Here is a 26,095-nt window from a genome sequence, read left to right as displayed (position 1 = left end):
GGGGTCACACTGTCATTTTATGATAGTAGCCAATTCTAGCAGGGATCATTTAATTCTCCAACGTGATTGATACCAGCACAGGTTAAATGGGAGAAAAAAGGTCTGTTCTATTAAGGGATCAGTGGCTAGTGGAGACCTCCCACTTAAATAGTCATATTTTCCCATAAGTGTGTTTGCGTGTATGCAGTGTGTGTGTCACTCAGTTTCTTGGTTATGTTGAGGGGACAGAGACAGTTGCAGAGGACCATCTGTGGGTCAAATTAAATAACCTAGATAATTTAAAAAGCATTGACAGCACAATTTGTCCATTCAGTGTTATTGCTCTGACCCCTATTAGTGTCAATGGGCTGGTTCATTTGAACCTAGATGGCTTATCAAGGTGTTATCCTCTCACTGCAATGGGAGTGGTGTAAAACAAAGAAAGAAAAAACCCTAATGGTCATTTCAAAGCCATTAGGTTAGATTGTAGTGATTGAGAAACATTATGAGGCTTTAATGTGCTAGCCTATTATTTCTAATAAAATCATTTAGCAGTAAAAATTGCAGATGAGGAAGTAATTATGAGCATATGAGTGGAAAAGCAGAGTGTGACTGCTTATTAAACAGCCAATTCTATTAACCTTTTTTTTTTTTCTTGATTAACAGGCAGCAGAGGCCCAGTGGGCTCTTGGCCTGCCCTGAAACAACTCGATGGATCTCAGCGCTGACTGCGGGACACTCCCCACCCACACCACTGTAAGTTAATACTCCTGACAGTAGAGGACAAAGCAAAGAATATTCATCAGCCTTTTGAATTGGTCTCTGTTTTGTTCTCAGAAACAAAACATGGAATCATTTTTGTATGTTTCCTGACATTGTTTTATTAAAGCTGTAAGATACCTGTAGTAACAATACTGCCAAACTCATTTAAGATGTTAAACTCTTTGCTTACTACCAATAAAAAAGGCCTCATCATACAGCCTGATTTTGTAACTAAAAATTGCCAAACTAGGTTTTAAGTGTTTGAATAGCTTGATCAGAGACATTCATTTTTTTGTTTGTAGGTAGGAGGATCTGTGTTGGAGCAGGAGCTGTCTCTGTCTGGCACTCTCTGTCAAACAGAAAGTGGAGGCACCATCTTACTACAGTTGTTGGAATTTAAAACCCATCTGCTCGAGGCTGTAGAGGAGCTGCATATTCGGAGGGTAAAGTAGCAATTGTAACATTTGCCGTCATTGTGTTGCTTATTATATCGATGCAGTACTGGGAAAAAAAACAGTGGTCAGTGTTTCTGATGTGTGTGCATAATGTCAGAGCCAGCAGGTGTCTGGTTTCCGGATTCCCAACCCTTGTAGCTTGTAGTCCCTTGAAACAATGCAGTGTAAATGCGTGTCCCATCATCACTTTTTGCGTGTTTCCACTGGTTGTGACGGGTTCACCAAAAACAGATTTCCCCTTCTTTTATTGTAATATTAGAATCTGATTTAACTAATTTTTTTTTTTTTAGAAACATAAGGTGGTAAAATTTACTGGTAATTCACAAGAGAAAAGCTACATTTAGAGTAATCTATGAATAAATACAATTATTTTTTGTAGCAGGAATATGTTTTCTAATGTTTTCTTTGCGTTCTGATCCTGTTAATAATCTTGCAGCTGCTAAAATTTATCTTGCTACCCCTTGTCAAAGTTCTGACCTCAGGTTGGAATCCACTGATATAAAGAATTAAATGTACTGTATATTTGCTTGTATTATTCATGCAGTAACTGAAACTGAGCTATACAGAAGGTCCACTTCAGGGCGCTGAGTAGCTCACCTGGTAGAGTGGGCACCCCATGTATAACGGCCCCTTGCTGCATATCATCCTCTCTGTCTCGCCCCCTTCACACTAACACTGTCCTATCAAATAAAGACTAAAAAGCTCCTAAAACAATCTTGAAAAAGAAAAATAGAAGGTCCACTGTAACATCATATAGGATTTAAGTGGAATCCAGTTATCTTTTCTTATTTCTTATTTTTTTGCTTATAAATATGTTTTTTTAATTTCAAGTTAATCCAACTATTCTAATCTCAAATTGTAAGTTATTTCTTGACAATTGAAAAGCTGAATTTTCATACTGAAAGGATGTAAATAGAAACCAAATCTTACTGTAACGTTTTAGGTTTGTTGAACTACTTTTCTCAAGTTTTGTTAACTCAGTTTTAAATTTCCCAAACTCATAAGATGTCTTTGAACTAATTATTCACACATTCACATTTGAAGGCAGCAGGGGAGCTTACGTTTAGAAGTTTAACCACCTTAATATGATTTACAGAGTAGCTCTACAAGAAATGTCAAAATGTGTGTTTTATTTCCAGCATTGCTTACTTCCTGTGTGTTTCTGCGTCATATCACTATTACTGAGTAGAACTTCGACACTAATGGCTCTCTGTTTGGCTAAAGAGCAGTGTCATTTCATAGAAGTAGTCAGGGAGTTGATATTATAAGTGTGCTGGAGGAAGCCAGCTGCCCCTTTTGGCCATCTGGGTAAGAGCCAGCTCAGTTTGATGCACATTGCGCCGCGATGGGGGTCACATAAGCCATTTGACCCCTGACCAATAAGTAGAAAGTAAATTTGTTTGTAAAAGTAACAAAATTAGATAATAATGCTGTGTACCCTCCAGCAAGTACTTCCAATCTGACAACACATTTTGAGTGTGCTTAAAGGTTAGAGGAGCAAAAATGGGATGTTGCTCATTTGTTGCCGTTTAGTTTTTATTGTTATAGTCATGTTAACTGGGACACGAGCATTAGATCAGTCTGATCCTCCTCAGGCACTGCTGTTATCAAAGTAGCACTTTGTAGTTGTGGCGTTCATGGGGTGGAGAGGTTAAGGAGCCAGAGGATGTCATGATGGTGCCGGACATTCCTGAACAGGTCAAATTCCAGTGGGTTTGTTTTCTTTCTTTCTTTCTTTCTTTCTGTCTTTTTAATACAGTACAACCCACTAATTTAGTTGGTGAGAATGTGGTTAACTAGTAGACTTAAACCTAAATGAGGAAGCACTACAAGTAGGAAAAGATGTTGTTAAAGGTGAGTGTATGTGACATTTGGTGTGAGCTGAATAGTGTTTACAATATTCAGTAAATAGTTAATAAAAAGTCAGATGCAAATAAGGACACCAGGGCCTCATGCAAGAAAGATTATACAAACAACATTTGTCTTATTTTTGTTTGTATCCATGATTTGTTTTTATTTTGCTAGTACCCATTGTGGGATTCACCAATGTTTTATTTTTGCACTTTGGTAAGAGGAAATTTTCTGAGTTCAGGGTGCTTTTTTGATGGCACTCTTATCAAGATAGGAGGAAAATTGTTTAATTTTAATTTTGTCTTACGCAATGTAACACAATTTCTAAATTTGAGGTGCATAAAAAAAGCATGAATAACATATTATCAAATTTAGATTATTATATATTTAAGAGTAATGATAATGATTGTGTTATTAAATTTTATGGGCTAAATAAATTAAACTATAAAAACCCTAGGATGATATGTCATGTGTTGAGCATCTCAATATCAGACATAGATGCTTTGGGCATCCAGGTCTTAGACAGAGGGTGCTTTTAAAGATTGCACCAGTTTATTTTATGAGGCGGATGAATGGCTGCTGAGCCATTTCAAATTGCTAAGAGCACTGCTTTTAAAGCCATTTTCTTTTAATTTAAGTTAATGTGTGTTTCTCTCCTGACTAGTGGTGGAGTGTAACCAAGTACATTTACTAAAGTACCAGACTTAAGTACAAATTTGAGGTACTTTTACTAAAGTATTTTACTCTCATGGCACTTTCTACTTCTACTGCACTGCACTTCAGAGGGAAGTATTGTACTTTTACTTCACTACAATTATTTGATAATTTACTAGTAACTTTACAAATGAAGATTTTTGCACTCAAGCCATATAAAAATATACAAGTGCAGCTAAATCCATTAGTCTATTGATTAGAAAATTAACTGGCAACGTTTTCAATAATTGTTTGTCATTTTTCATGCAAAACATTTATGGTTCCAGCGTCACAAATATGAGGACTTGCTGCTTTTCCTTTGTATTATTTTTCAATTTTTTTTAAGTTTTCTGCACTCATAAATTTTTAGTTTTAACACTTAAAGACATACTGTTGCTAAAGTAACAGTAAGTTTGTATCATTTTCAATGCACAACTTTTACCTTGGCATTTTTACAGTATGGTATTAGTACTTTTACGTACATAAAGGATCTAAAAACTTCCTCCAGCACTGCTGTGGACACGACATTTGCAGCAAATGTTCAGCCATTGTTGGATTTTTGATTTTTCTGCAATGCCAGTCCTGACACTCTGGAAAATCATTTACTTTGTTTCAGTATATTTTATAGTAAGTTGATTTCATTACTGCAGAACTACTTCTTCTTACAGACCTTTTTTTTGGTGGCATCTCTGTAAATGTTGTGGATATGCCAGAGTATTTGCACATGGCAAAACACCTGCTCTGGTATCATGTTTAGAGGGCACTGAATCATCATTCAGCACATCTGGAGTTGACTTCTCTTATTTTTTTCTCGTAACAGAAAATTAAGAGCAAATATAAGAAAAATGTAGGAGAATGTTGCTACATGAGGCCCAATGTTATTTATCACAATAACATATAATGGAAAACTTTAGGATAGTCTAAGTCTAACTTCTTCCAATTAATAAACCATCACTTTTTCATCCCCAGATACTTTTTTTCCTTACTTCACATCCAGTAAAAAGCATCCATTCAGAACAGTAATAAAACAGTAAAGAGATTAAAAGCCATGGCAAATATATAATGTTTACAGTCATGAATTTTCTCATAATGAGTAAAATCATATATTATGAGATTTTGTTTCACGAAATATAAATTAAAAGGTTTTTATAGCCCTCAGCTCTGTAAGTTGATCTGCAGTTGCCTGTTTTGATTTACATGGAATACTGGGCTTAATAAAGCTTTCTAGTGTCTTTTCAAACACATGTTCACTCACACACACACACACACACACACATACACACACACACACACACACACAATAATGATTCCTCAGTGGAAAAATAACAGCTTTATCTTCTGTGCACTCCTTTTTTCTTCTTTTTTTTTTTAAAGTGCAGCGCCACGCTGGTAGCATAGTTTAATTGGAACTTATAAAATAAACTCAGTGAGTTAACCAGCTCCCACATGCACATAAAAAAGTCCCATGGATATAGAGAGCAATTGACTTTTACCTGCCTTCTGCCAGGGAAGAGGGAGGATAGGGATGGCTTTCCACAAATATCACCTCCCCTCTAATGTTCCTCTTTCTCTGTGTGCTTCTACAAAAGATACGCTGGAATGAACTGGGGGAACTTACTGCAGTTTGCAGTTCTGGCTCAACTCCAGAGAGTTATCTGCCCACAAAATGGAAGAGATAACAGATCTTGTACAAAGATCACATTGTACCTGCCATCGCCACATCTAAATTTACTATGCTGTTATTTAATTTAGCAGGTGTCTCCAGGTTGTCTGTGTGTCTGATGGTGAATTACTCCTCACTTAGTATCTTAGCTGTGTGTATGACGCCTTTCTGTGGTTCAGGATGCAGAGACACGCTTTGAGGATCAGATCGGTAAACTGGTGTTGGAGAAACAGGAGCTGGAGTGGGAGAAGGTATGGCTGGGCCTAGCTGGCTTTACATTTACATCTGTAAGATCTTTATTTAGGTGCTTAGATAGATGGACATTTACAAGATCTTAGGTACTCGTATTCTCGATTGATGTTTTGTACCTTGTTGATCATCAATGGTTTTGATTGATTTTATCCTTTCCTGTTTGACAGGAATCCCTCCAACAACAGATTGAAACATTGGGAAACCAGCACACAGAGTCACTTGTCAACATTAAGAAGCAGGTATGTTTTTACTGTTTGGTGACAGTTTTTATATGTCAACGTGGACTTTTAACAACTAACTCAAACCTTCTTTTTTTCCCTCAAGCTTCAGGCCAAAATAAGAAACACTGAGGAGGAGAAGGTATGAATGGCTTATTCCCAAAAAACGTCAGCGAGATACAGCATTTTATTCAATTAATGTTTTTAATGGAGTAGTAAATTCACTCATCTCAGTTGCACAATCCTGGCCCTTGGAGTGGATTCTTTGGTGATGTGCTTCGATATTTATTGCTTTTTTGACACTCACAATAATACTATAACATTTCAGGGGAAATACCAGGTCAGCGCTGAGTTAAAAGACAAGGAGATTAACAACTTGAAAGAAGAGCTTAAGTCACTACAGGTACTGAGATGTGAAACACGCACAGCCTCTTCTCTATCTCACTCACACACACCAGCACTCCCACTCATCCCATCACCTTTCTTTCTTCATTCGTATCTTTCTTCCTCTCCGTGTCTCAGTCTTTCTTCAAATACAGACAAAAATTACCATTAAACTGTTAAAAGAGATGGGTAAAGAAAAAAACTGCTAATCCCCAACCAGAGTCAAGGGCGTAGGGTGTTAGAGCCTCGGCCTGACTCAGTCTGGCTCCCAGAGTGTTTGTCTTCAGGCTTGACACCCCGGAGGTGATATACAGCCTTCCCCATGGTCCGCTGCACTTTAACAACCCAGCCGTGTTACAGAGACAATAGAGACTGTTTTTGATATTCTATCTGGGAGACACTGACTGCAGTGTTTGGCTGAAGTGAGCCCCAGTTGTGTTCATTCTTGTGACACGGTCTGGTGGACTCTTTTAATTTAACACATTTTCATGTCAGTGGCAGTTGGGATTGAAGTGATTTAATGACAGTGTGCTACATTGCAAATTTGGGCTCCATTGGAACAGTATGGTTTAATTAATCCTTCATTAAGTGTGAATAATTCGTCATAGCGGTTATTTTCAATACAATCTCAATAAATAACCTGGCTGATGAATACAATTCACTATTCATAAGTTTAAAGAAATGATAGAGGTAAACTGCCCCTGACTACACTGATAAAAAAAAGACAAATGTAATCTCTAAATGTAAGAAATGAACCTTTCATTTTCCATACTTCAGCATTATTGAAAAATTAGGACATTATTTTTGGAAGGTGTTTGGACCTTGTAGACATGGAGTGTGTTTTGAAACAATCATATTACCCTCTAAAATTAACATTAATTTCTGCTTCATTGTCTTTTGGTCTCAAGTAACTGGTTGTCTTTGTTAGCAGACTGGCAGTTGTTGACAGTGCCTCTTAATCTGACCCCTTTAACACATTATACAAAACATTTCACAAAAATTAGAAAAAGGCTAAATTATCCCCCCCCCCACAAGTCATAAATCAAGATGCAATCCTTTAAAAGTTATCTAGTGACTCCCTTTGGAGGTCTGGATCCCCAGAATAAGAACCCCACTGATACTGGTTAATGAAGTGCTGCTTGTTTGACAAATGATCCCCAAAATCTGATAACATCCAGGGCGGCCTATCATGTAAGAGAGTCAGTGCTTGACAGATGGCAAAAAGGTATAATCATATATATAATGTATAAATGAATATAGATTATTATCATCATCTTAATCAATTCTTACAGAGGGTTAAACTTTGAAATAGTCCTGAACAGTCCTGTCTGGCTCCAGCTTCTCCTCTGTGAAGACATTTGTGTCTTTTCCACCTTTTTATTTTTTTAATTTATTTTTTTGGCAGTGGAATGAAGCAACTTGAATATTTTACCAGCATTTCGATGGTGGCTGGTGCTAATTTCCAACACTGCTCCTAGGGTGCTTGGGGACTCTGGATATTTCTTTATAACTGTGTAATACACTAATGATTTTTTGATTAATTAAAAAAAAAGATGACCAGATTAATCAATAATCAATATTGAAGCCCTACATCAATACAGGGGGAGCCCATTTTATTAAACGCATAAAATGTTTGTAAATAAATAATAAATATTCCGTATATCTTTAAACAAAATGTTCAATCTCACCTCGAGCTAACTGTTTTGGAGCAAGATATCATAGATGTTTAGTTTTTTTCACCCCCTGGAAACTTTAAAGATCACTCATCTAAGTTTGTTTAAAAGATTCAGAGTTCATTCTTGACCTTGGAGCAGCTGACAAATTAATCTTACCTCAAGGTCCATTCACTACCACTGTGTGTGTGTGTGTGTGTGTGTGTGTTGTATAAATTTGTGGCATGTTGAGTTGATGTGCAGACGTGGTATTTTGTAACTGATGCCATTATTGGATTTTTTTTGGGCTCCTGAGAAGAAGGTTGGAAAACCTCAAACCCACTCACAGTAAAGCGTAACAGTTGGCTCATCATCAGAGTGGAAACCCTTGATCTTGTTGATGTTCTTTTATGGCTGTTTTGCAGTTGCTGAAGTACAACTTGGAGAAGAAATCAAGTGAGCTGGTAAGAGAGGATTTTCCACTTATACAAATTGTTGACAGAGGATGGGTGGGAGTGAGAAAAATTAAAAGAGGAGGATGAGGGAATGGTGCTAAGGAGGGATGGGTTTGGAGGGAAGAGCTCATCAGGAGTAACGGATAGGGAGTGTGTGACACTTTGAACTGCCAGCACAGCAGAGAAAATATCTCTATTAAAATATTTTATAACTGGGCCTCGCTCGGTTTAACCTTCTTCACATAACAGTGGCTCAGCGGAGTGAGAGGGAGTCGAGGCGAGCTGGTGTATTGGGGAGAGGGATAGAAGGGAGTGAGAATGAGAGTGAAGGGAGTGTGTGGGGAAACGAAAGTGAAGAAAAGAATCTGCTCAGCTTGATACAGACAATCAAACTATAATGGCAGTTTGAAGAGCAATAAAGTGCTGTGAGGCATGCGCTGAGTTGATTCCTCCATCCCACAGAAACAGACAGGCACTAGCTGTGTTAAACCACGAGCATTTCAATCACTTGACAGCTGTTTCCCCTGTAATATACCATGTCTGACAAAATGTGCCACTGCCTTTTGCCTTCTCTTGTTTTGTGCCTGCTTTCAAACTGAGCAACCTGCATGGAGCATACTCAGTACTCCTCTGATGTCTTATGTGCTATGAGTACAGAGCCAGCAGCCAGTTAGCTTAGCTTTACAGAAAGACTAACGGCAGGGGGGAAATGGCTGGCCTGACTGTCCAAACTTGAACCTCTTAAGTTCACTAATTTCATGTTATACGTCTTTTGTTTAATCTATATAAAAAATCAAAGTGTGAAAACAAGTTTGGGCTTTACAGGGGTTTGCAAGACTATTTCTCAGCTGGGATAAATGACTTCCTGGACCCTGTGACATCACCTAAGTGGGTGGGTTTTGTTACCTTTGGACAGCAGCCAAGTCGCCAGTAGAAAATGTTTGCATTTTACATTTCTGCAAACCCTGGATATGTCACATTTGTACATTTCACATGTATCATATCAACGTTTCCAAAGTAATGTAGTTCTGATTACATGTACATGAGCTGACTTCATCAATGTGAGGTGGGATGGTGGATGGCGTGACACCCAGGAGAGACACCTAAGCGAGACAGCTGCCATGCTGCAGACCATTGTAAAAGACAAGCCGGTTGTTTTTTAGCAACCCGTCGCTGTGTTTCCACTGGGGATAGTGCCACAAACAGCCAAAATACGATCTAAAACGTAAACCAAACTGAAGGTGCAACAAATCTGCTACATAAAAGTATACAAATGAAATGTAACCATGGTTTGCTGAAATGTAGAATATCAATATTTATTCTGGCAATTGGGTTGTGGACAGAGCCAGGCTAGCTGTTTTGCCGGCACCTAGTGTATATACTAGGCCAGGTTAACTAACTGCTGGTTGAAGCTTCAAACTGAACTGACAGGCATGGGAGTGGTGTTGATCTTGTGATCAAACTCTCAGCAAGAAAGTGTATACTTCACCATAATTGAACTTTTGCTTTAACAAAAGAAGCATTCTAAAGTTGAAACATATCTTACATTTCATGCTGCTTTATCCTCTCTGTATTCATTGATCAATATTTTCTTGCAACATTTATGCGCTAAGAACTGATTGCTGTTCAGATATGTGGGGCAAACAATGTTCAGTACTATGGCAACTTTTTTCTTTATTTTTTTGTCTCTGGAGATAGCATTTATTTCTCTGTCTGTTCTGACTATACCCCTTCCACAGGAACAGAAATTAGCCTTGCAGTGCCGGTCAAAGGACAACCACTTGAACCAGTTGGGGGAGGTTGAGAAACGTTTCAGTGCTCTATCCAGACAGTGTGCCGTGGTCAAGCAGGCCCACGAGCAACTAGAGCAAAATGGTAATTTATGGGTGTATGAATGGACACAAACACAGAAAGGCAGCTATGTAGATGTTCTTCCTGCAGCGACGGCTGTACAGTAGGTTGACAAATTACACTATGCTGCAAAAACACAATTTCCCTAAAGTCAGATAGAGCTGCACTAACAAAGTTCGACAGGACACATACTGTGCTGTACATCAGTACATGCTATTAAATGTTACTGAGGTAGCATGCCTTAAAAAGGTACAAAGAGTGTGTTCACTTCATTAGATGGTACCAGAATAGGCCCTATTTTTCTCCTAGAGCAGCTTGAATTCTTTAGAGTATAAATGTAACAAGGTGCTGGAAACAATTTGCAGAGATCTTGGTCCATGCTGACTTGATACAATAGTATGACTCAGCTTCTGCAGAATTTTCAGAGGCACATTAGCTCCTGCAATTATCTGGTGTCACTTCATCCCAAAGGTGTTATTAATGGGTTGAAATCTGGGTAATGAGCAGAGGTCACTCTCATGTTTCTTTAAATGCCCCTCTTGAATATTTTGGTAAAGATTGAACTGTAGCTATGAAGAGAGCTGTCAGATCATCCACAAGGTTTAATGTTAGACAGTGCCCAGTTGTTTCCACAAGGCTTTATGTGAGTTAACCCTATGGGCCCGAACGACGCATAGTGCGTCCAAATTCACACCTGTTCTTCTCTCTGGAATTTCTCCGCGACCGTGCGTCATAGCAAGAAGCCACGCATATTACGTGAAACAGTGGAATCATAGCTTTCCGACAAGATCAAGCACTTGTCGGTAGTCCAATGTTTTCACAGCAAAAAAAAAGATAAAGTTACACTAAAATTATGTATAACAGAGCTTTCATACAGCTTTGCACACACATTACTCTTGGATGGATTACTCACGAATGCAGGCTCGCACAGAAATGCCACACATATCACATGAAAGCGCAGGACTAGAGCTTTCCACTGATACCGCACACATCATTGTGCTGTCATCCCATCACGCTATAAATCCAGATTAATTGTCTACAAAATAAAAACCTGACGAATTTCTTTACAATCCATGATACAGATCTTGTTATCAGTCACTTCATATAGTGAGGAATATCGTATCTTACCACGTCTTAGGCTTGCTCCCTGTCTATCCACATTTGTAGTCCGGCTTTCAAGATGCAAATATCTCCATATTGTCCAGTTGACACTCCATCAAACTTTGTATGTCAAGACCAGCCACTTCACCTTTGTGCACCCAGACAACTGTGACCTAATTATGCATGCATGACAGGGCTGTAGTCATCATATACATTGAGGGGGACATGTGTCCCCCCCAATGCTCAAAATGCCTTCCCAATATATAACTGAAACTGAAAAACAACAACAAACTTTGTTTACTGCAAACAAAGTGGCAAATATCTTGGAGGACATCATTGCACTTGGTTGACTATTTTTCTATGATCTTAGATGTAAATATTGCATGTTTCTTTCAGATAAAACACATTTTTGACTTGTGAATGAGTCAATGGAATTTCTTGCAATAATGAAAAAATACTGGCAATCATGTCCGCCTGGCACAAACCACATGTTTTGGTCAACTGTGAAGTGACAGAATATCCCAGCATCATGGTTCTTATATTGCCAGATTCCCGAGAGTCTCCCCTCTTCATATATGGCAGAATATGTCATTTTCCAACTTGCTATGCTGAGATACATGTAAAAATGTAAGAATTTAGTCACACGGATTTGGTTTTTTTTCCATTGATATAAAAATTAATATAAAATACAGGCACATAGTAGGACCTGAAATGAATAAATCTGGTTAGCCCAGATTGTCCTGAAAAAAACACGATATAGCATGTGTATGTAGCCTTTATAATGACTGTGATATGAGCTTAAAAGTAAAGGCAGTAAAAATACCCCAAAAACGCCTAGGGCCCATAGGGTTAATAAAACATTCTTACAACATTGATACCAGCAGCCTGTTCTGTTGACATGGCTCCGTTGATCCATGCTGTTGACAACAAATATGTATCTTGCCGTCAAATTAGACATTTTGCTGCTCTTAAGCCATCCACTTCTATTGACCACACGTCTAATGTAGCTTACTCTACATGCTGTCAGCTGACAGTAGAGTAACAAGGCATAATTTTCAGCTGCTGTAGCCCAGGTGCTTCAAGGTTTCGATGAGCTGTGTGTTCTGAGATGACCTTTAGTCCAGCATCATTTGGTTTTGCTCCCTTGACATCCACTTTGTGGTTGATTTTAGTGTTAATGGTAAGCTCTAGACAGTGGAGTGCCAAATCCCAACTTTAATGTTCAGCGCTGTTTGAATGATGTGTCTTACCTATTTTAAAATTCATTTTATATGTCTGCCTGTGGACAGGTATTGTCACCACTGAAGCGTCACAACTGTGCAAGATGCAGTCACGAAACTTTACAGATATATATTTGAGATAAAAATGAAGGCTGTGTTCGAAGTTGGATGTGGTCGGAGCAAGGGGGCCGGAAGTAGACGGTAGAAAGTAGTGAGGGGGCCAACTGCTATTATATCACAGCGGGAGTGATCCCATTGTAAGATGGTCTCTAAATGCTTGCAAAGTTTGCAGGCAGACGGTACCTTTTAAGTGATAGTGCTACCTTGTTTACTCACAGTTGGAGGTGCATGCTTAACTTACCAGTAATCTTAGGCTGGCTCTAACATCTCTGTCATGAAAAAAGAGGTCTGGTGTGCCTACACCAGCAGACTGCATGGCAGAGATCAGAGAGACATCAGATATAGCCTGGAGACGAAATAAGAGAAGAGAGAAAATAAAGCACAACAACGGGAGCTGGGATTTTGTTGTTATGATTATGTGCAAAACTCAGGTGGATGTATGAAAAAGTGAGGATTATGGGAAACTGAGTCCATGTGATGTTTTTGTCTCACAGTCAAAATTGAGTTTAAGTCACAGGAATGGACAAATTCATCAGTGGAGTTACAGTGCTCCCTGTGTTGCCTATTTTCAAACACATTTATCTCGGAAGTCTATTTCTATTTCAAAATCACTATCTGTTTATGTGAGATGATGATACAGTTATACAGTCGGCTCAGTCTGTCATGGCTGTTGTTGATTTAAAAAAAAGACTGACATCAGTGGAAAGTGTTACACTCGTCATTAACAGCACAACCAGAGTGATAATTAAGTTAGTTAGTAAGTTATTGTTGCATATTTTGACTTTGTGAGTTGTATAGGATCCATTCCTGTCTCCCTACATGTGTCATTAATTTATAGTAATGTAAGACCATTGTAGTTACGTCGTAGCATTATATATGATGTTGTCTTACCATGTTTAATTCTTACAGTTGATGAGGCCATGAAAATGAATAAGAAAGTGACAACTGCAAATGTAAAACAAGAAGCAACCATTGTGTCACTAAAGAAGGTATGTGTAAAAATCCTTTAACATTTTGTATTACTTGGGGCAAAATGTCATCACATTTGGTCATACAAAATGTGGCTGCTCCTGAAGTTTGCACCTATTGTGAATTTGTTGTACTGTATCTGGCAATAAACATCCATCGTTGGCTGACAAATAGTACTAAATAGATAATATTTGAAGTATGTAACCAAGGTAATGAACTTGGATAATTCTGTACTTTTGACATGTTTGATGCATGGTGCTTTCTCAGGAGTTGGAGGAGGTCAATAACAAGCTGATCAAGGCCAAGATGTCATCAGTTAGACATGACAAGACCCACAGTCCTGCAGGCAGAGAGCAGCATATACAGCAGCTGCACCAGAAGCTAAACATGGTAAAAGACAATCAGTAAATAGGATAATGAAAGAAACATAATGGCCCCAAAACTAGTTAACACTGATCACATGTTGTTTTCTGTATGTATTTTGCATGTTTAGGAGACTGAAATGAATGAGAAACTCAGAGAAGAAAATGTAGCTGTAAGAGCAGAAAAGCAGGTAAGAAACTAGAAAATGGAAAATAAACCATATGTGACCAGTAATTTAAATCTAATGCTCTTTCTCCACTGACATTTTGTGTGTGTGATCGTATTGGCGGGTGTGTTGCTGATGAAAATAATACTGAAAGGTGTCTTTTCTTCCACTGGAAGATAGGGTTAATGTTGTTTGACTTTAATGTGGTTGTCTTATGTTTGTTTGTGTAGGAAGTGATGAAGTCTCTGCAGCATAGCCAGGAGCTGTTGTTGAGTCAGACACAGACAGTAAGCAGAGTAGAGCTGGAGCTGCAGACACACAAAGAGCAGTACCAGGTCAGAGACTTTCATTTTGTGCTGGCTTATGGACAATTGTTGATATTCTATGCGTATACATCAGCACACATTTACTCTCACACTACTACAAACTAAATTGCACAGTTTGGGATACTTTTGTGTTGCTGTTTGAGCTGAGAATTATACCATGTTGTCCTGTCCCACACCATATAATTCATGGATGTTTTAGTTTAGATATAATTTAAATTAAAATGATGATTAATTTTTTAGATGAAAAGGAGCTCAAAAGCAGATAATATACAAGAAAAAGAACAGAAACATAGCTTGCATAACTCATACATCTTCATCTTATTTACTGTCATGTTATTTTATTAAACCATATGTAGCAAAATTTTAATGTATATTCTGCAGTTTTCTATGCACAAGTTGCCAAAATTGGCTGCTTTTTTGGTAAGCTATTGAAAATAATAGAGAGGTGAAGTCCCTCCCCTTCCGGTGTCCCCCATGCATCCTGTTTTGATTGAGCCACAAATTACATGTAAGATGTTGGTCAATTTAAAAGACACTTTTGCAAGTCAAGAAAGTCATATTTTGTTGTAGGTTTGTCATAGTGCCATTTAGTTTAGTGTGAAACCACTCAGTGAACTACATCTTTCGTTGTCACCAGCACCAGCTAGCTATCTTGGTAACTTTGCTATGTTCCACGTACAAATGTCCATTATCTTACCTGATTTGTTTGTTATCCAGCGACCCCTGGTCTTTTTATCAGCTGGGAAGCAAAAGAACAAGCAAGACCTGTTGCCCATGTGATTAAATCCTGGTACACAACACACAAGCATCATAGTTATGACAAAAGAGAAAGCTATGTCACAGTGACGTGTAGTTGTTCTACTTACTTATTTTCACAGTCTCATACTTCAACAGTTTTACAATAAACTACAACTTTCTTGACTTGCAAAAATATCTTTCCTTAACTACTGCACATATTTTTTTCGGAAACAAGGTCCCATGATGGTCTGCCAGAAGGGGAAAGACTTCACTTCTCGTGGGGATGAGTTATTCTCAAAGATGCATACAGCGCTCTAAAATAATACTGCCATGTTTACAGAAGAAAATAGATTGAAGGTCCTCCTTCTACGTCTTCTGTTGACACATACTTGTGTTTTTTAGGACAGATAAAAACATCACATTGTGTCAGCATCCTGATTGAAACTGGAAGTGGTATGATTTCAGTCTTAGGAGGTTTTATATCAAAGGCACATAAGTATTTATAAGTAAACTGGGAATAAAACAGGAGAATTATCAACTCACTCCTTGCTGTCACTTTTGTTTTTCTTCTTGACTTCCCCCTTTTTTTTACTTTCTTCAGTGCACATATCCATCAATGTTACAGCTTTAACGGATGTAAGGTATTGTGTAATGTGTGTCAAAAAAGATGTGAATGATATAGAATGCAGTGTATTTCTCCAGATAATACCCTGCACCTCGTACTGGCCCCACACAAATAAGGAATTTTTCAGGGTCTATTTAAATGATTATGGAGTGAATTTACACGGGGACAGAAATAAATAACGGCCATCGTTTCTTCTCATAAATGTGATGAATGTGTTGTTGTACATCACAACATATACATTAGTGAATACGGGCCCCTCCGCAACTGAATGATAGTTAGTGTGTTTATTTCCATTTATGGCTTCACAGTTTATTATTCTCTTTTCTTCTCTCTGTACCCCCTTCTCATTTTTAATTCACCTATTCATTAATGTATTAAAATCATTATTAAAATGACACAAGCCAACTGATTTGTATTAGCAAGAAGTCCTCTGTCTCTCTCTGCCCTGTTTAAGACCTTCTGTTCACGTTAAATAAACACATAAAAATTTAGTATTGCATTAAAAATCCTATGGGTGATTAATTTTACTGCAGGCCCTTAAGCAGGAACACAGGGTGATGCGAGAGAAGAGCAAGGCAATGGAAGACAGGGTGGCCCAACTGATGGAGAGCTTCGCTGCTTCCAAGAACAGCTGGGACAAAGAGGTAGAAGAGAAGGCACTATGATGGTGATATTATTATTTAGCTAACAAAAACATTTGCCAGCTTGGATTGTAATTACGAGAAAAAGGAAAAATGTTTGTGATTCATTGTTTGTCATCCTAAAACAGTTTGCTTTTGTTGTAAACAGAAGGTGATGTTTCTGGATTGCATCAAGAGTGAGCAGCAGGAACTTCAAGCGCTGAAAGAAGCTTGCGACAAGCTTCATCAGGAACATGCTAAACTGTCATCACAGGCCAAAGTGCAGGCTCAGCATATATATGAATTGGAGGTACAAACACAAACACATGCATAGTGGCCTGTGTGTAACCAAGACACACTGAAGTTAATATCACAAATAAACTTGTTCATACAGTAGGGCTGCACATTAATCAAATATATATGTTGGCTTTCCACAATTAAATTAACTTGACTGACGTTTAAAATGCTCCGCTCATAGAAAACTCTTCTGCATATCAAATCAAGCATTTCCTAAACTAAAAAACATGACAGTTGTACTGTTAGGTGCACACTGCAGTGGCAGCATGCAAAAAACTTTCCTGAGTGCAGTTCAGAGTTAAGTAGAAGTGTAATATACAACAGAGGGCAGACGGGCAAATCGAAAAATCAAATGTCTGGAGCAGAAGGCTAGTCCCCTCTATAGAGATCATTATATATTGTTTGGAAGTATTTCAGATTTAGAGTGCATGAGACTTGTGTCTGTGCCACAAAACAAAACAACACAACAAAACACCACAATTGGCAGTACGATGATGGCATGAAGGCTAAGAAGAATTTCACTGCAAACATTACCTTACTAAATCCCTGTCCTTGTCCATTGTCAACTTAGACATGCATCAGTGCTGTACAGGGAGTCACGGTATCCACCCAACTCTGAAAGATGGACTGAAATAACCAATGCAGTTGCATTCCATTTGGCCAAAGATCTGTGTCCAAAATTTTGCTCCAAGGAGAAGCACTGGATTCAAGCGAAGAAGTACCTTATTTTGGGTGTTACTTTGATGCAAAGATTTGTTAATTAGCAGGAATGTAGTACAACATGAAAGTGAAAGCAGTGGTCTGTTGATTTAATTTTGGGTGAAAAGTTTTGGTACAATCTTTCTTTATATTTTGCTTTTTAGAGGACTCAGTGAATAAGGACCAGTCTTATTTTGATTTGTACAGTAGCAGGAATGTAGCACAACATGGAAATTAAAGCAGTGCTTTGTTTACCTGAAAGTGCAATAAAAACATTTTGTCTGTAAAAATCAATGAATAATCACGATAGATTATCAGGATCTCAATATTGATCAAAATAATTGTCATTATCATTTTGGCCATAATAGCCATATCATACAGAGACAAAGCTACTTCACTTCTGTATTGACAACCTTACATTTTTTTCCTGATGTAAATGAGTTTATGATGGTACCTTCATTTTGACCTATTGAACCTTAATCTTTTTCAGAATCAGAAAAAAATCAGAAAAGTGTTGTTAGTGAATTAGTGAACTGTGACCTTTTATGGGAACAGTGACATGAAATACCGTAAAACTTGTAAACTTGTGTTGACTGGGTCTTAAGCCCAGTCCCTTTTTACTAGCCCGGTGTAGCTACACATTTTGCCAAATAAATGCCTGTCTTAATGAGACGCATGGTCTGGTTGCCAGAGAGTTGAATTTCTTTGGATGCATAAAATTGGGTTGTGGGCTAGCTCAAATTATGTATCCATTCCTCAAATACCCTGTAAGTTATTCATATTCCTTTAGTCCATAAGGGTCTACAGATGAAAAGAATCAAAGGTATTTTTTATAAAGATTAATCCAAGTTGTGAGTATTGTTTTAACAGGATAAAGTGGTGTTGTAACTTGTAACTAAATTCTAAACAAGTAATATTCATACTGGTTTAAATAAACAATTTGATTGTATTTTGCAATCTTTGGCGAGCAACAGTTTTGTGTGAAAGGAAATAAAGACCTGTCCCATATCGATGCCTGTCCCAAATATAGGACAATAATTTTAGTGATTTAAGCATAATGGCATAGGCTATTAATTGAAGTTTTACGGTATGTGTAGTTAATAACAGGAACACTTAAACAACAACTTTGGTAACAGAGTAAAAAGTTGCAGTGGCAGAGAAAGCACCCCTACTTTCTACAACCAGCTGAGACCAGTGCTACTCACCAGCCATGTACTGTAGTGTGAGTGAGTGAGTGAGTGAGTGAGTGAGTGAGTGAGTGAGTGAGTGAGTTTAGGCACAGCTGGTGGGGCTGTGGTGAAAAGGTGAAATAAAAGCATTGTTGCATCCTAACTATGTGACTTTCTATTTTTCTGTACACAGAGGAGAGACAGCAGTCAGGGCATCAGTGTTTCTACCCAGGTCTTTCCCACTTTATTGGAGGAAATCAGAGCAGAGGAAACACATAATGAACCCATCTCCATCTCTGAGCTGCCTGGCTTTGACAGTCTGCAGCCCTTGGCCTCAACTCAGACCAAAAGCCCAGACTGTCTGGAGGACACAGGAGCTGTGACTAAGCTAGTTAACACTGGAGCAACTGGAGGTCAGCCAGCTTGATATAAACACACAGTAGATAAACCTATTATTACTTGTTCCATACTGAGAATTAAACACAGCCTTTTATTCTTAAACACACAAGCATTTATTGACAGACTATAAGACAGGTTGTTTTGCATTATATTACATGTATTATTAATGAAGCTATGGTATTTTTATGACCAGTACAATTTGACCAGCTGTTGAAAAACATTTTTTCCAACAGTATCAACTGTATCGAGCCCTGCCAACAAGTCTATCGATGGATCTGTAGACTTACTGAGCAAAGACAAGAGTAATGAAGGAATGAGTGAGAAAGAACAGGGATGGAAAGCTCATGTGAAACAAGTCGAAAACAACAGTGAAGATGGAGGTGAAAGAAATGAGAAGCAGCAATGGAATAGAGAAGAAGTCCGAGGAGAAGATGTGGAGGAAGGAGGAAGTGCTGGAGAAAATAGACAAACGCTCATGGCCCAAACAACAGATAGAGCAGACGGACGAGAGGATAGCCAGGGGTCAACAGAGGATGCAGCAGACTCCAAACAGCCTGACACAGAAACAAAAGATAGAGCAGAGGGAGAGCGGACACATGAAGTGGAGGAGAGAGCAAAGGCAGAAACCCAGATATCGGCCCAGACCACATATCAGTGTATGACTCCAGAGAAGAGCGACACACAGCAGGTCATTGACTTCATGGACACTGAGTCGCCACTGGCTGCCTGTGCGCCCTCAGACTGCTCACAAAGTCTCTCTCAGAAAGGCAGTGAGGAAGATGCTGACTCCAGCCATGTGAGCAAAGAATATGAGATTGGTAGAGAAGTACAAACCTTCTGCTCTGATACAAGTGTCCATTATGGGCCAAACGCTGTCATTCAAGAGGTGCAACAACTCAGTCATGATGAGGTCCAAACCATTGCTGAGTCACGTACTCAGCTGCCAAGTCCAATTCAAGTTTTTGAGAAAACCATGGAAGAGGAACCATTCAGCAAATCAGCAGCCAGTATACCCACTGAACTTCCCGAACCTCTGAATCAATCCAGTACTTGTAGCTCACAGACCAATACTGCACCATTAGCTGCTCAGCTGGATGGCACTGTCAACATCCAAGAGTTAGAGACAACTACAAAACAGACACAGCCTTGTAGTCCTTCTGACATTACCACCAAAATGAAACAAACAGATGAAGTGTGTGATACACACGTTAATGACGAATGCATGTCAGTGAGATCGATGGTTGAACCACCAGCATTACCTCAGAGCCAGGAAATCTTCAAACAGAGCGGACAGCTGAAGTCTCTGGTAGCTGATGATGGCGATGGTGTTTCTGGTGCATATGAGAAGAGCAAAGATCAGTCATATGTAGACACACGTGAAATCGAAGCCTGTGAGACTGCACAGGAACCTTTGGAAACATCTAATTTGAGGGATGCCTGTGCTGATACCCAGATAAATACCGTGGACCCTGAATCTCAGGTTGAGACTGGCAGCTGTCAGGAGCCCATGAAAAATGACAAAACAGAAGATGCCTCAGAAGCTAGAATGACTGATTTGAGGCTGTCTGTCCTTCCAAGACATGAGAGTGATGCTTTGCCAGAGACGGGCAGCACAAAATGCTCTGAACAGTCTCCAGGAAAAGAAATACCACTTGATGGTACTACTGAGTCGTCTCTGCCCAGCACCAAGACTTACAGGTCATCATTTGACTTTGGCAGTGCTCAGAGAACAGTGAGCTCCAGAACTAATCCAGATGTCTCCACCCTACAACAGTTTGTGCAGGTATTACAATTAAAAAATGCTAGTGTTCTTCATAATAGCCTTAAGGGTAAATTTAATTTGGTTTTGGTAAGATTTTACTCATCAAGTTCTTTGCAGACTTATGGTAATGCAGCTTTGTACAGCTTTATTATAAAGTATAAAGACAACCCATTCTCACTCCTAGGTTGTCAAATACCGATGTTTTGTTGTGCCCCTCTGCATCTAATAGCAACGCACAGGGCACTGTTTAGTGTATCTGTGCGACACAGCACTGAAAAACATTGTAAGGCAACAAAACTACGTGCTTAGGTTAAGGGAAAAAAAGAAGAAGAAGTTAAAATGAGTCAAAATGAGTTGAAATAAGTAGCTTTGTTCAGAACATTATGTGAGATAAATACCTTACTTGGATGACTTAAGGGCGCAATGGTTGTACGTAAGTAACATAACATTACGTTTAAACATGTGTGACTTTTGGTGTCACACGGGATGTTGGTACATAAGTTACGCAACGTTACGTTAAAACAACATTGACACAAACTGTGGTCTCCTGAGTGAAAGTTCACACATCCATCTTCCCACCTTCCCACACTATGTAGATTTCCTGGCTCTTTATACTACGTCAGTTGCTCTCAGCATCAAGTATTGCTGTAGATGGGTTTATACTAGAGTTAGTTTAAAGCTTGGTGCGTCTCATAAAGACGCTAAAGGGTGCCTTTGACATCAGTATGATGCACAGAGGGGCGTGATAAAGCGTTGGTATTTGGAGATAAGAACAGGCTGATACAGAGGGAACTACAAGTATATTTTAATTCAGAAATAAAGTTCACCCAAATTGACCCAAATTGGTGCAGTTCTAATCAACATTTTTAATTGATGTTTGCACTTTCAAATAGTCATCGTATGCTACAGGACTAGATTCTAAACCTGTGTCTACAGGCATCATGGTAAACGTGTCAGTATTTTTACAACGGTAGTATTGGTCTCTGTAAAACATGGGTGTTTTTTCAGCGATCTGTGCCTGAGCAAAACACAAGTGGACCCCTCAGATGTTCCCTCAGCACAGTACCCACGTTCCTGAAAAGCAAGCACAACAAAGGTAACGGTTGTATCTTTATGAACCATTTCATTTACAAAAGGTATTATACCATAGTGGAACACAGTAGTGCTCCACTCTTCCATAGTGAACTCAGTGTACATCTGTATTTCATACCATTACTAATCATTCATTCTTACCCTCTTGCTGTTCCTGCCATCTCACCTCATTCTTCCTAGTCCCCTTGGTGATTACCAGGGCCTCGGATCTGTTGAATGCCTCCAGTGTCTCTGGGACTGCAGCTTCCTTAAGGACACACCAGCAGGGAGAGCGGAAGGCTCTGGGAGAGACCTGCAGAGAGACGGCAACAGCAGACACGGTCAGTTACAGAGCCTGTTATGAAGTAAGAAGCCGCTGTTTTTTTTACATGCTGTTGTGATATACCCACAAAATGATACTCAGAAAGATCCACACACTATAAACTACCAGCCTACATAGAGCGGACTTTAGCTTGAAACTGATCCCAGTGTAACAGGTAACAGGGGTAAAACAGCACTCGTGATGTACATGCCCCTATATTTCATGTGCTGTATTAATGATTCCTCACTGTGTGATCTCAACTTACAGCTATGTTGAAAATTTAATTTCAACAGTTGAAGCTCACGTCCAAGTATGTTTCATCACACTAAAGCTACAACATTGTTCTGCATTAAGACTTGATGCTGAACAGCAGGAAATGGCCAGAGTGTGATGTTCACATAGAAACATATGAGCCGCCTCAGAGGAAGTTACAATGACCCTCATAAAATATTTTCTCTATCAAATGAATCAGTTTGAGGTCATTTCTGCTCCACAGATACTAAGCTTTATCATTTTATAAAATGTGTCTGAGTGGACCGCAGGGAAAATTTGTGCTAGAGCCTAATGAATATGTCTGTTACATGAACCTGACGTCCTCATAAGAACGAGACATTAAAATGCTTTTTCAACATTCTTGTGGGCCAAAAAGCTCAGAGTGTGAGAGCAAGCAAATATTAGCTGAGGCCAACATATTTAAGAGAATGTGCAGAATATCTGAGAGCGATTTTAGAGGAATAAAGGTTTGACAAATGTTAAGTCAGGTGTTGAGTGAAAGGACGTAGCTGATGTATGCTGAACTCATAGACGTCCTGCAGACGGCCAGACAGACAGAGAATGAATGACCTGTGGAAGAAAATCTACCTAATGATGCCTGGGTACCTCTCCTCTCTCACTTACTCAGTCTTTATCCATCTCCTCACTCTCTCTCTTCCTCTCTCACTTCATCATCCGTCTCTCACTCACTCACTCTCTCCATCCTCTCGCTTGCTGTTACACTTTTTTTACTCTCACACACTCTCGCTCTCTCTTTTGTCACCATCACCGCAAACTGTCACTCTGTGTTTTATAGGATCCAGGTGCTGGCAATTGAGGGAGATAGAGTGCAACATGCCGAGAGTATGAGAAAAAAACTTGTCTGATAGTTTAACAAATTGTAGTGCGGGCCAAAGCCTTTATTTTCTGCAGACTCTGAACACTGGGAACGTCACACAGAGTTCAGTCTGGGTCTGGCTACTTTCTCCAGCCTGGATACTGTTACATATCAATTGCCACTGGTTATTGTCTGCCCCGCATTTGTTTATCGGTTAATGTTCCTTTTACTCAAAAAAAAAATTTTGCCTCCTCAGGAGGCACTGAGGTCTGAGAAAGAATGAAAAGAAAAGAGAGAGAAAAGAGTAGATGTTTGAGTTCTACTATCTGTACTTTTTGGTGTCATTTTTACATAGGAGAGCCGAGCTTCTCTATCCGTCACTTCTTTTCCAGTCTCCACATCCATCACAGCCAGCAAGCTGTCATGGCAAACCACCCCAGGGTAAGTCCTTTACTCTTCATAAAGAGGACCCCCAACCTCTGCACCAAAATAGATGTTCTACCTTGGAGTTGTATTTTGAACTTTTGAAACTTCTTATAATGTTGAGAAGAGGTTACTTGAAATGATGTTCCAAGAACAACAGAGATTGTACATCATCCAGTATCACCCTTGTGATGTAGTTTCATTTTCATGCTGTAGATATACATCTAGCTAGCTGAATGAAAATGTCTTTGACCAGCTAGGTAGCACCCTTGATAATTCATTATTCCCTAAAGTGATTAAATTTAACACTAAATTAACATGGGATGATATAGAATTTGCACCATTGTATAGGTTGTATAGGCATGCAAACTTGTCACTGTTTGGTGAAATTCAGGATTTTGAATCTGATCCAATCAGTCACCTACATGATGAAGGGCCTGGGCAGTCATAGAGAATTACAGGGAATGAAATATAAAACCATGCCTTCTCAGTTGTCCAAAAACAAACAAAAAAAAGGCTTCTGTGTTTGGCACATGCAAAGCACCTCAACCGTCATGCCTTATGGTAAGAATATCTTACATTAGCGTTATGATAAATTTAATTGGCCTAATATTTTAAGCCTGGGACAGTAAATCAACCTGATATGGTTAAATTGTTTAGATTTAGTGTGCGTCACCCACCACAATTTTGTTAGGTGTTAACATTATTACCATGGAGTCCAGTGTTAGCTAGTGTGCTTATTTTTCCAAATTCCGTGTGTATAACATTACTGATGTTAGTGCTACTAACTTAACGTTATCCTCAGCCCCTGATGGTGTGATATTTATGCTAAGATACTATTAGCGACGCTAATGCTGCCATGACCACACATAATCAAACAAATTTACTTTTGGATTTGTTTTGGAACATTAGACTAAGTAATAAGAGAACTGTGTGGACATTTTGTGATAATTAATTCAAATTCAACTTTGAACAAGAGAATTAGGGCAGAGCAAGGGGCTGCTTTTAAAGCAGATTGAAGCAGGTGTGAGATTTTTTTCAAGTGCCCTGAACTGATATCCCCCGTACATTACTGTTGTCACAGTAAAAGCACTTTAGTTCTACTGTGAATTTTTCCCTACATCCTTAGCATCCTTGATGAGTTTGCATGCCTGACTGTTCTAGTTGACAGACAGTTACATTCATGCAAAGCAGAGTTCGTTGGAGTTGTCAACAAGGTAGCCAGGTGCTACTGCCCCCTACTCAGAGCAGTGAGAGTGAAAGACAGAACATAGACAGTGAGGACAAACACAGTGTCTTAATGCCTAACACCACTGCACCATGCTGGTTGCAAATATATATTTTTATAAAAGATGTTCCAAATCTCATTTTTAAGTCATTACTTTTAACATAGAGGTGATTTCATAATACTTCATGTCAAGTGTGCATCTCCAAGAGCTCTGTCTTTTGGAGTCATGGTATAATTGCTGAAAAGCCAGCTAATGTTAGTTTCTCCTCACACCAGGTGTAGCAGAGCTCCTACCTCAGCTGCAGGTCCAAGTTCAGAGGCAGACTTGGAATTTTCTCGCTCCCAGGAGAGGGAAGACCAGCAGTCATCATTCAGAGCCCAGATCTCCAAAATCGAACAGTTCCTTAACACAGAGAGGCTCTGTCTGCCCAAAAGACGAAAAACTGACAACTAAACCACTGAAACTTACTCCCTGTTTAGGGATGCCACTGTGTCTAGTTGATGACAAACTGCTCCTTCTGTTGGTGAAGTGATTAGAGCCTTAGCTGGGAAAATTGTGCAAAGTGTTTAGCTTAAACATTGGCTGTTCACATTACTGTTATAAAAACATGTCTACATTTAATTTTAATGGAAAATTGCTTTGTTCATTTGTTGTTCTTGCTTAGGTATTGCATACTTGTAGGTAAGCAGGAGAGGAGGGTATTATTAATTCCACTGGATGATATATTTATGTTGCTATAAATATTTTATTTTAACATACAGTTGTATGTGTATAAAGCAGTGTTGGAATATATATAAACAAGAATAAAACCTTTGGCTCACATTTGGATTTACTTGTCATTTAATAGCTTGTTGTCAGTTGTATCATTTGTTTATCAGATATTCTACATAAAAGATGTTATCCCGTAAATGTCCCTCATATCACAAGTACATTTTGATCAACAAGGACAGTACAGCCAGCCTTTCTACTTCCTCACTGACCACTGACTTGGCACAGCAAACCCTACAAACAGCTGTCTGTCCTTTTATGGACACATTTATTGACACAACATAACAGCAAGTGTTGCATTTGGTTTATTGGAATAATTGTCCACCGTATGTCATGCATTTCACAGCATACAGCCAGATATTTAAACAGTGAAGGCCAAGCACTGTCGTCAGTTAAAAAGGCC

At 38.9% G+C, this 26,095-nt stretch overlaps 1 protein-coding gene across 1 annotated transcript; it reads left to right on the top strand.

Annotated features, from left to right (window-relative positions):
- Positions 1 to 690: 690 nt before the first annotated feature.
- LOC126408087 (nucleoprotein TPR-like) lies at positions 691 to 25,524 on the top strand. Its single transcript, XM_050073451.1, has 20 exons — positions 691 to 735; positions 1,044 to 1,184; positions 5,583 to 5,654; positions 5,823 to 5,894; positions 5,980 to 6,015; positions 6,202 to 6,276; positions 8,335 to 8,373; positions 10,104 to 10,239; positions 13,566 to 13,645; positions 13,893 to 14,015; positions 14,119 to 14,178; positions 14,385 to 14,489; positions 16,377 to 16,487; positions 16,633 to 16,773; positions 18,822 to 19,041; positions 19,261 to 20,810; positions 21,798 to 21,885; positions 22,062 to 22,201; positions 23,628 to 23,713; positions 25,200 to 25,524. The coding sequence occupies exons 1-20, from the start codon at positions 691 to 693 to the stop codon at positions 25,375 to 25,377; spliced, it is 3,498 nt and encodes a 1,165-aa protein (XP_049929408.1). The 3' UTR covers positions 25,378 to 25,524.
- The last annotated feature ends 571 nt before the right edge of the window (positions 25,525 to 26,095 follow it).

This window comes from Epinephelus moara, chromosome 20 (genome assembly GCF_006386435.1).
Source record: "Epinephelus moara isolate mb chromosome 20, YSFRI_EMoa_1.0, whole genome shotgun sequence".
Classification (NCBI taxonomy): Eukaryota; Metazoa; Chordata; class Actinopteri; order Perciformes; family Serranidae; genus Epinephelus; species Epinephelus moara.
Note: the sequence above shows the minus strand (reverse complement) of the source record. Positions and strands in the feature narration are given on the sequence as shown.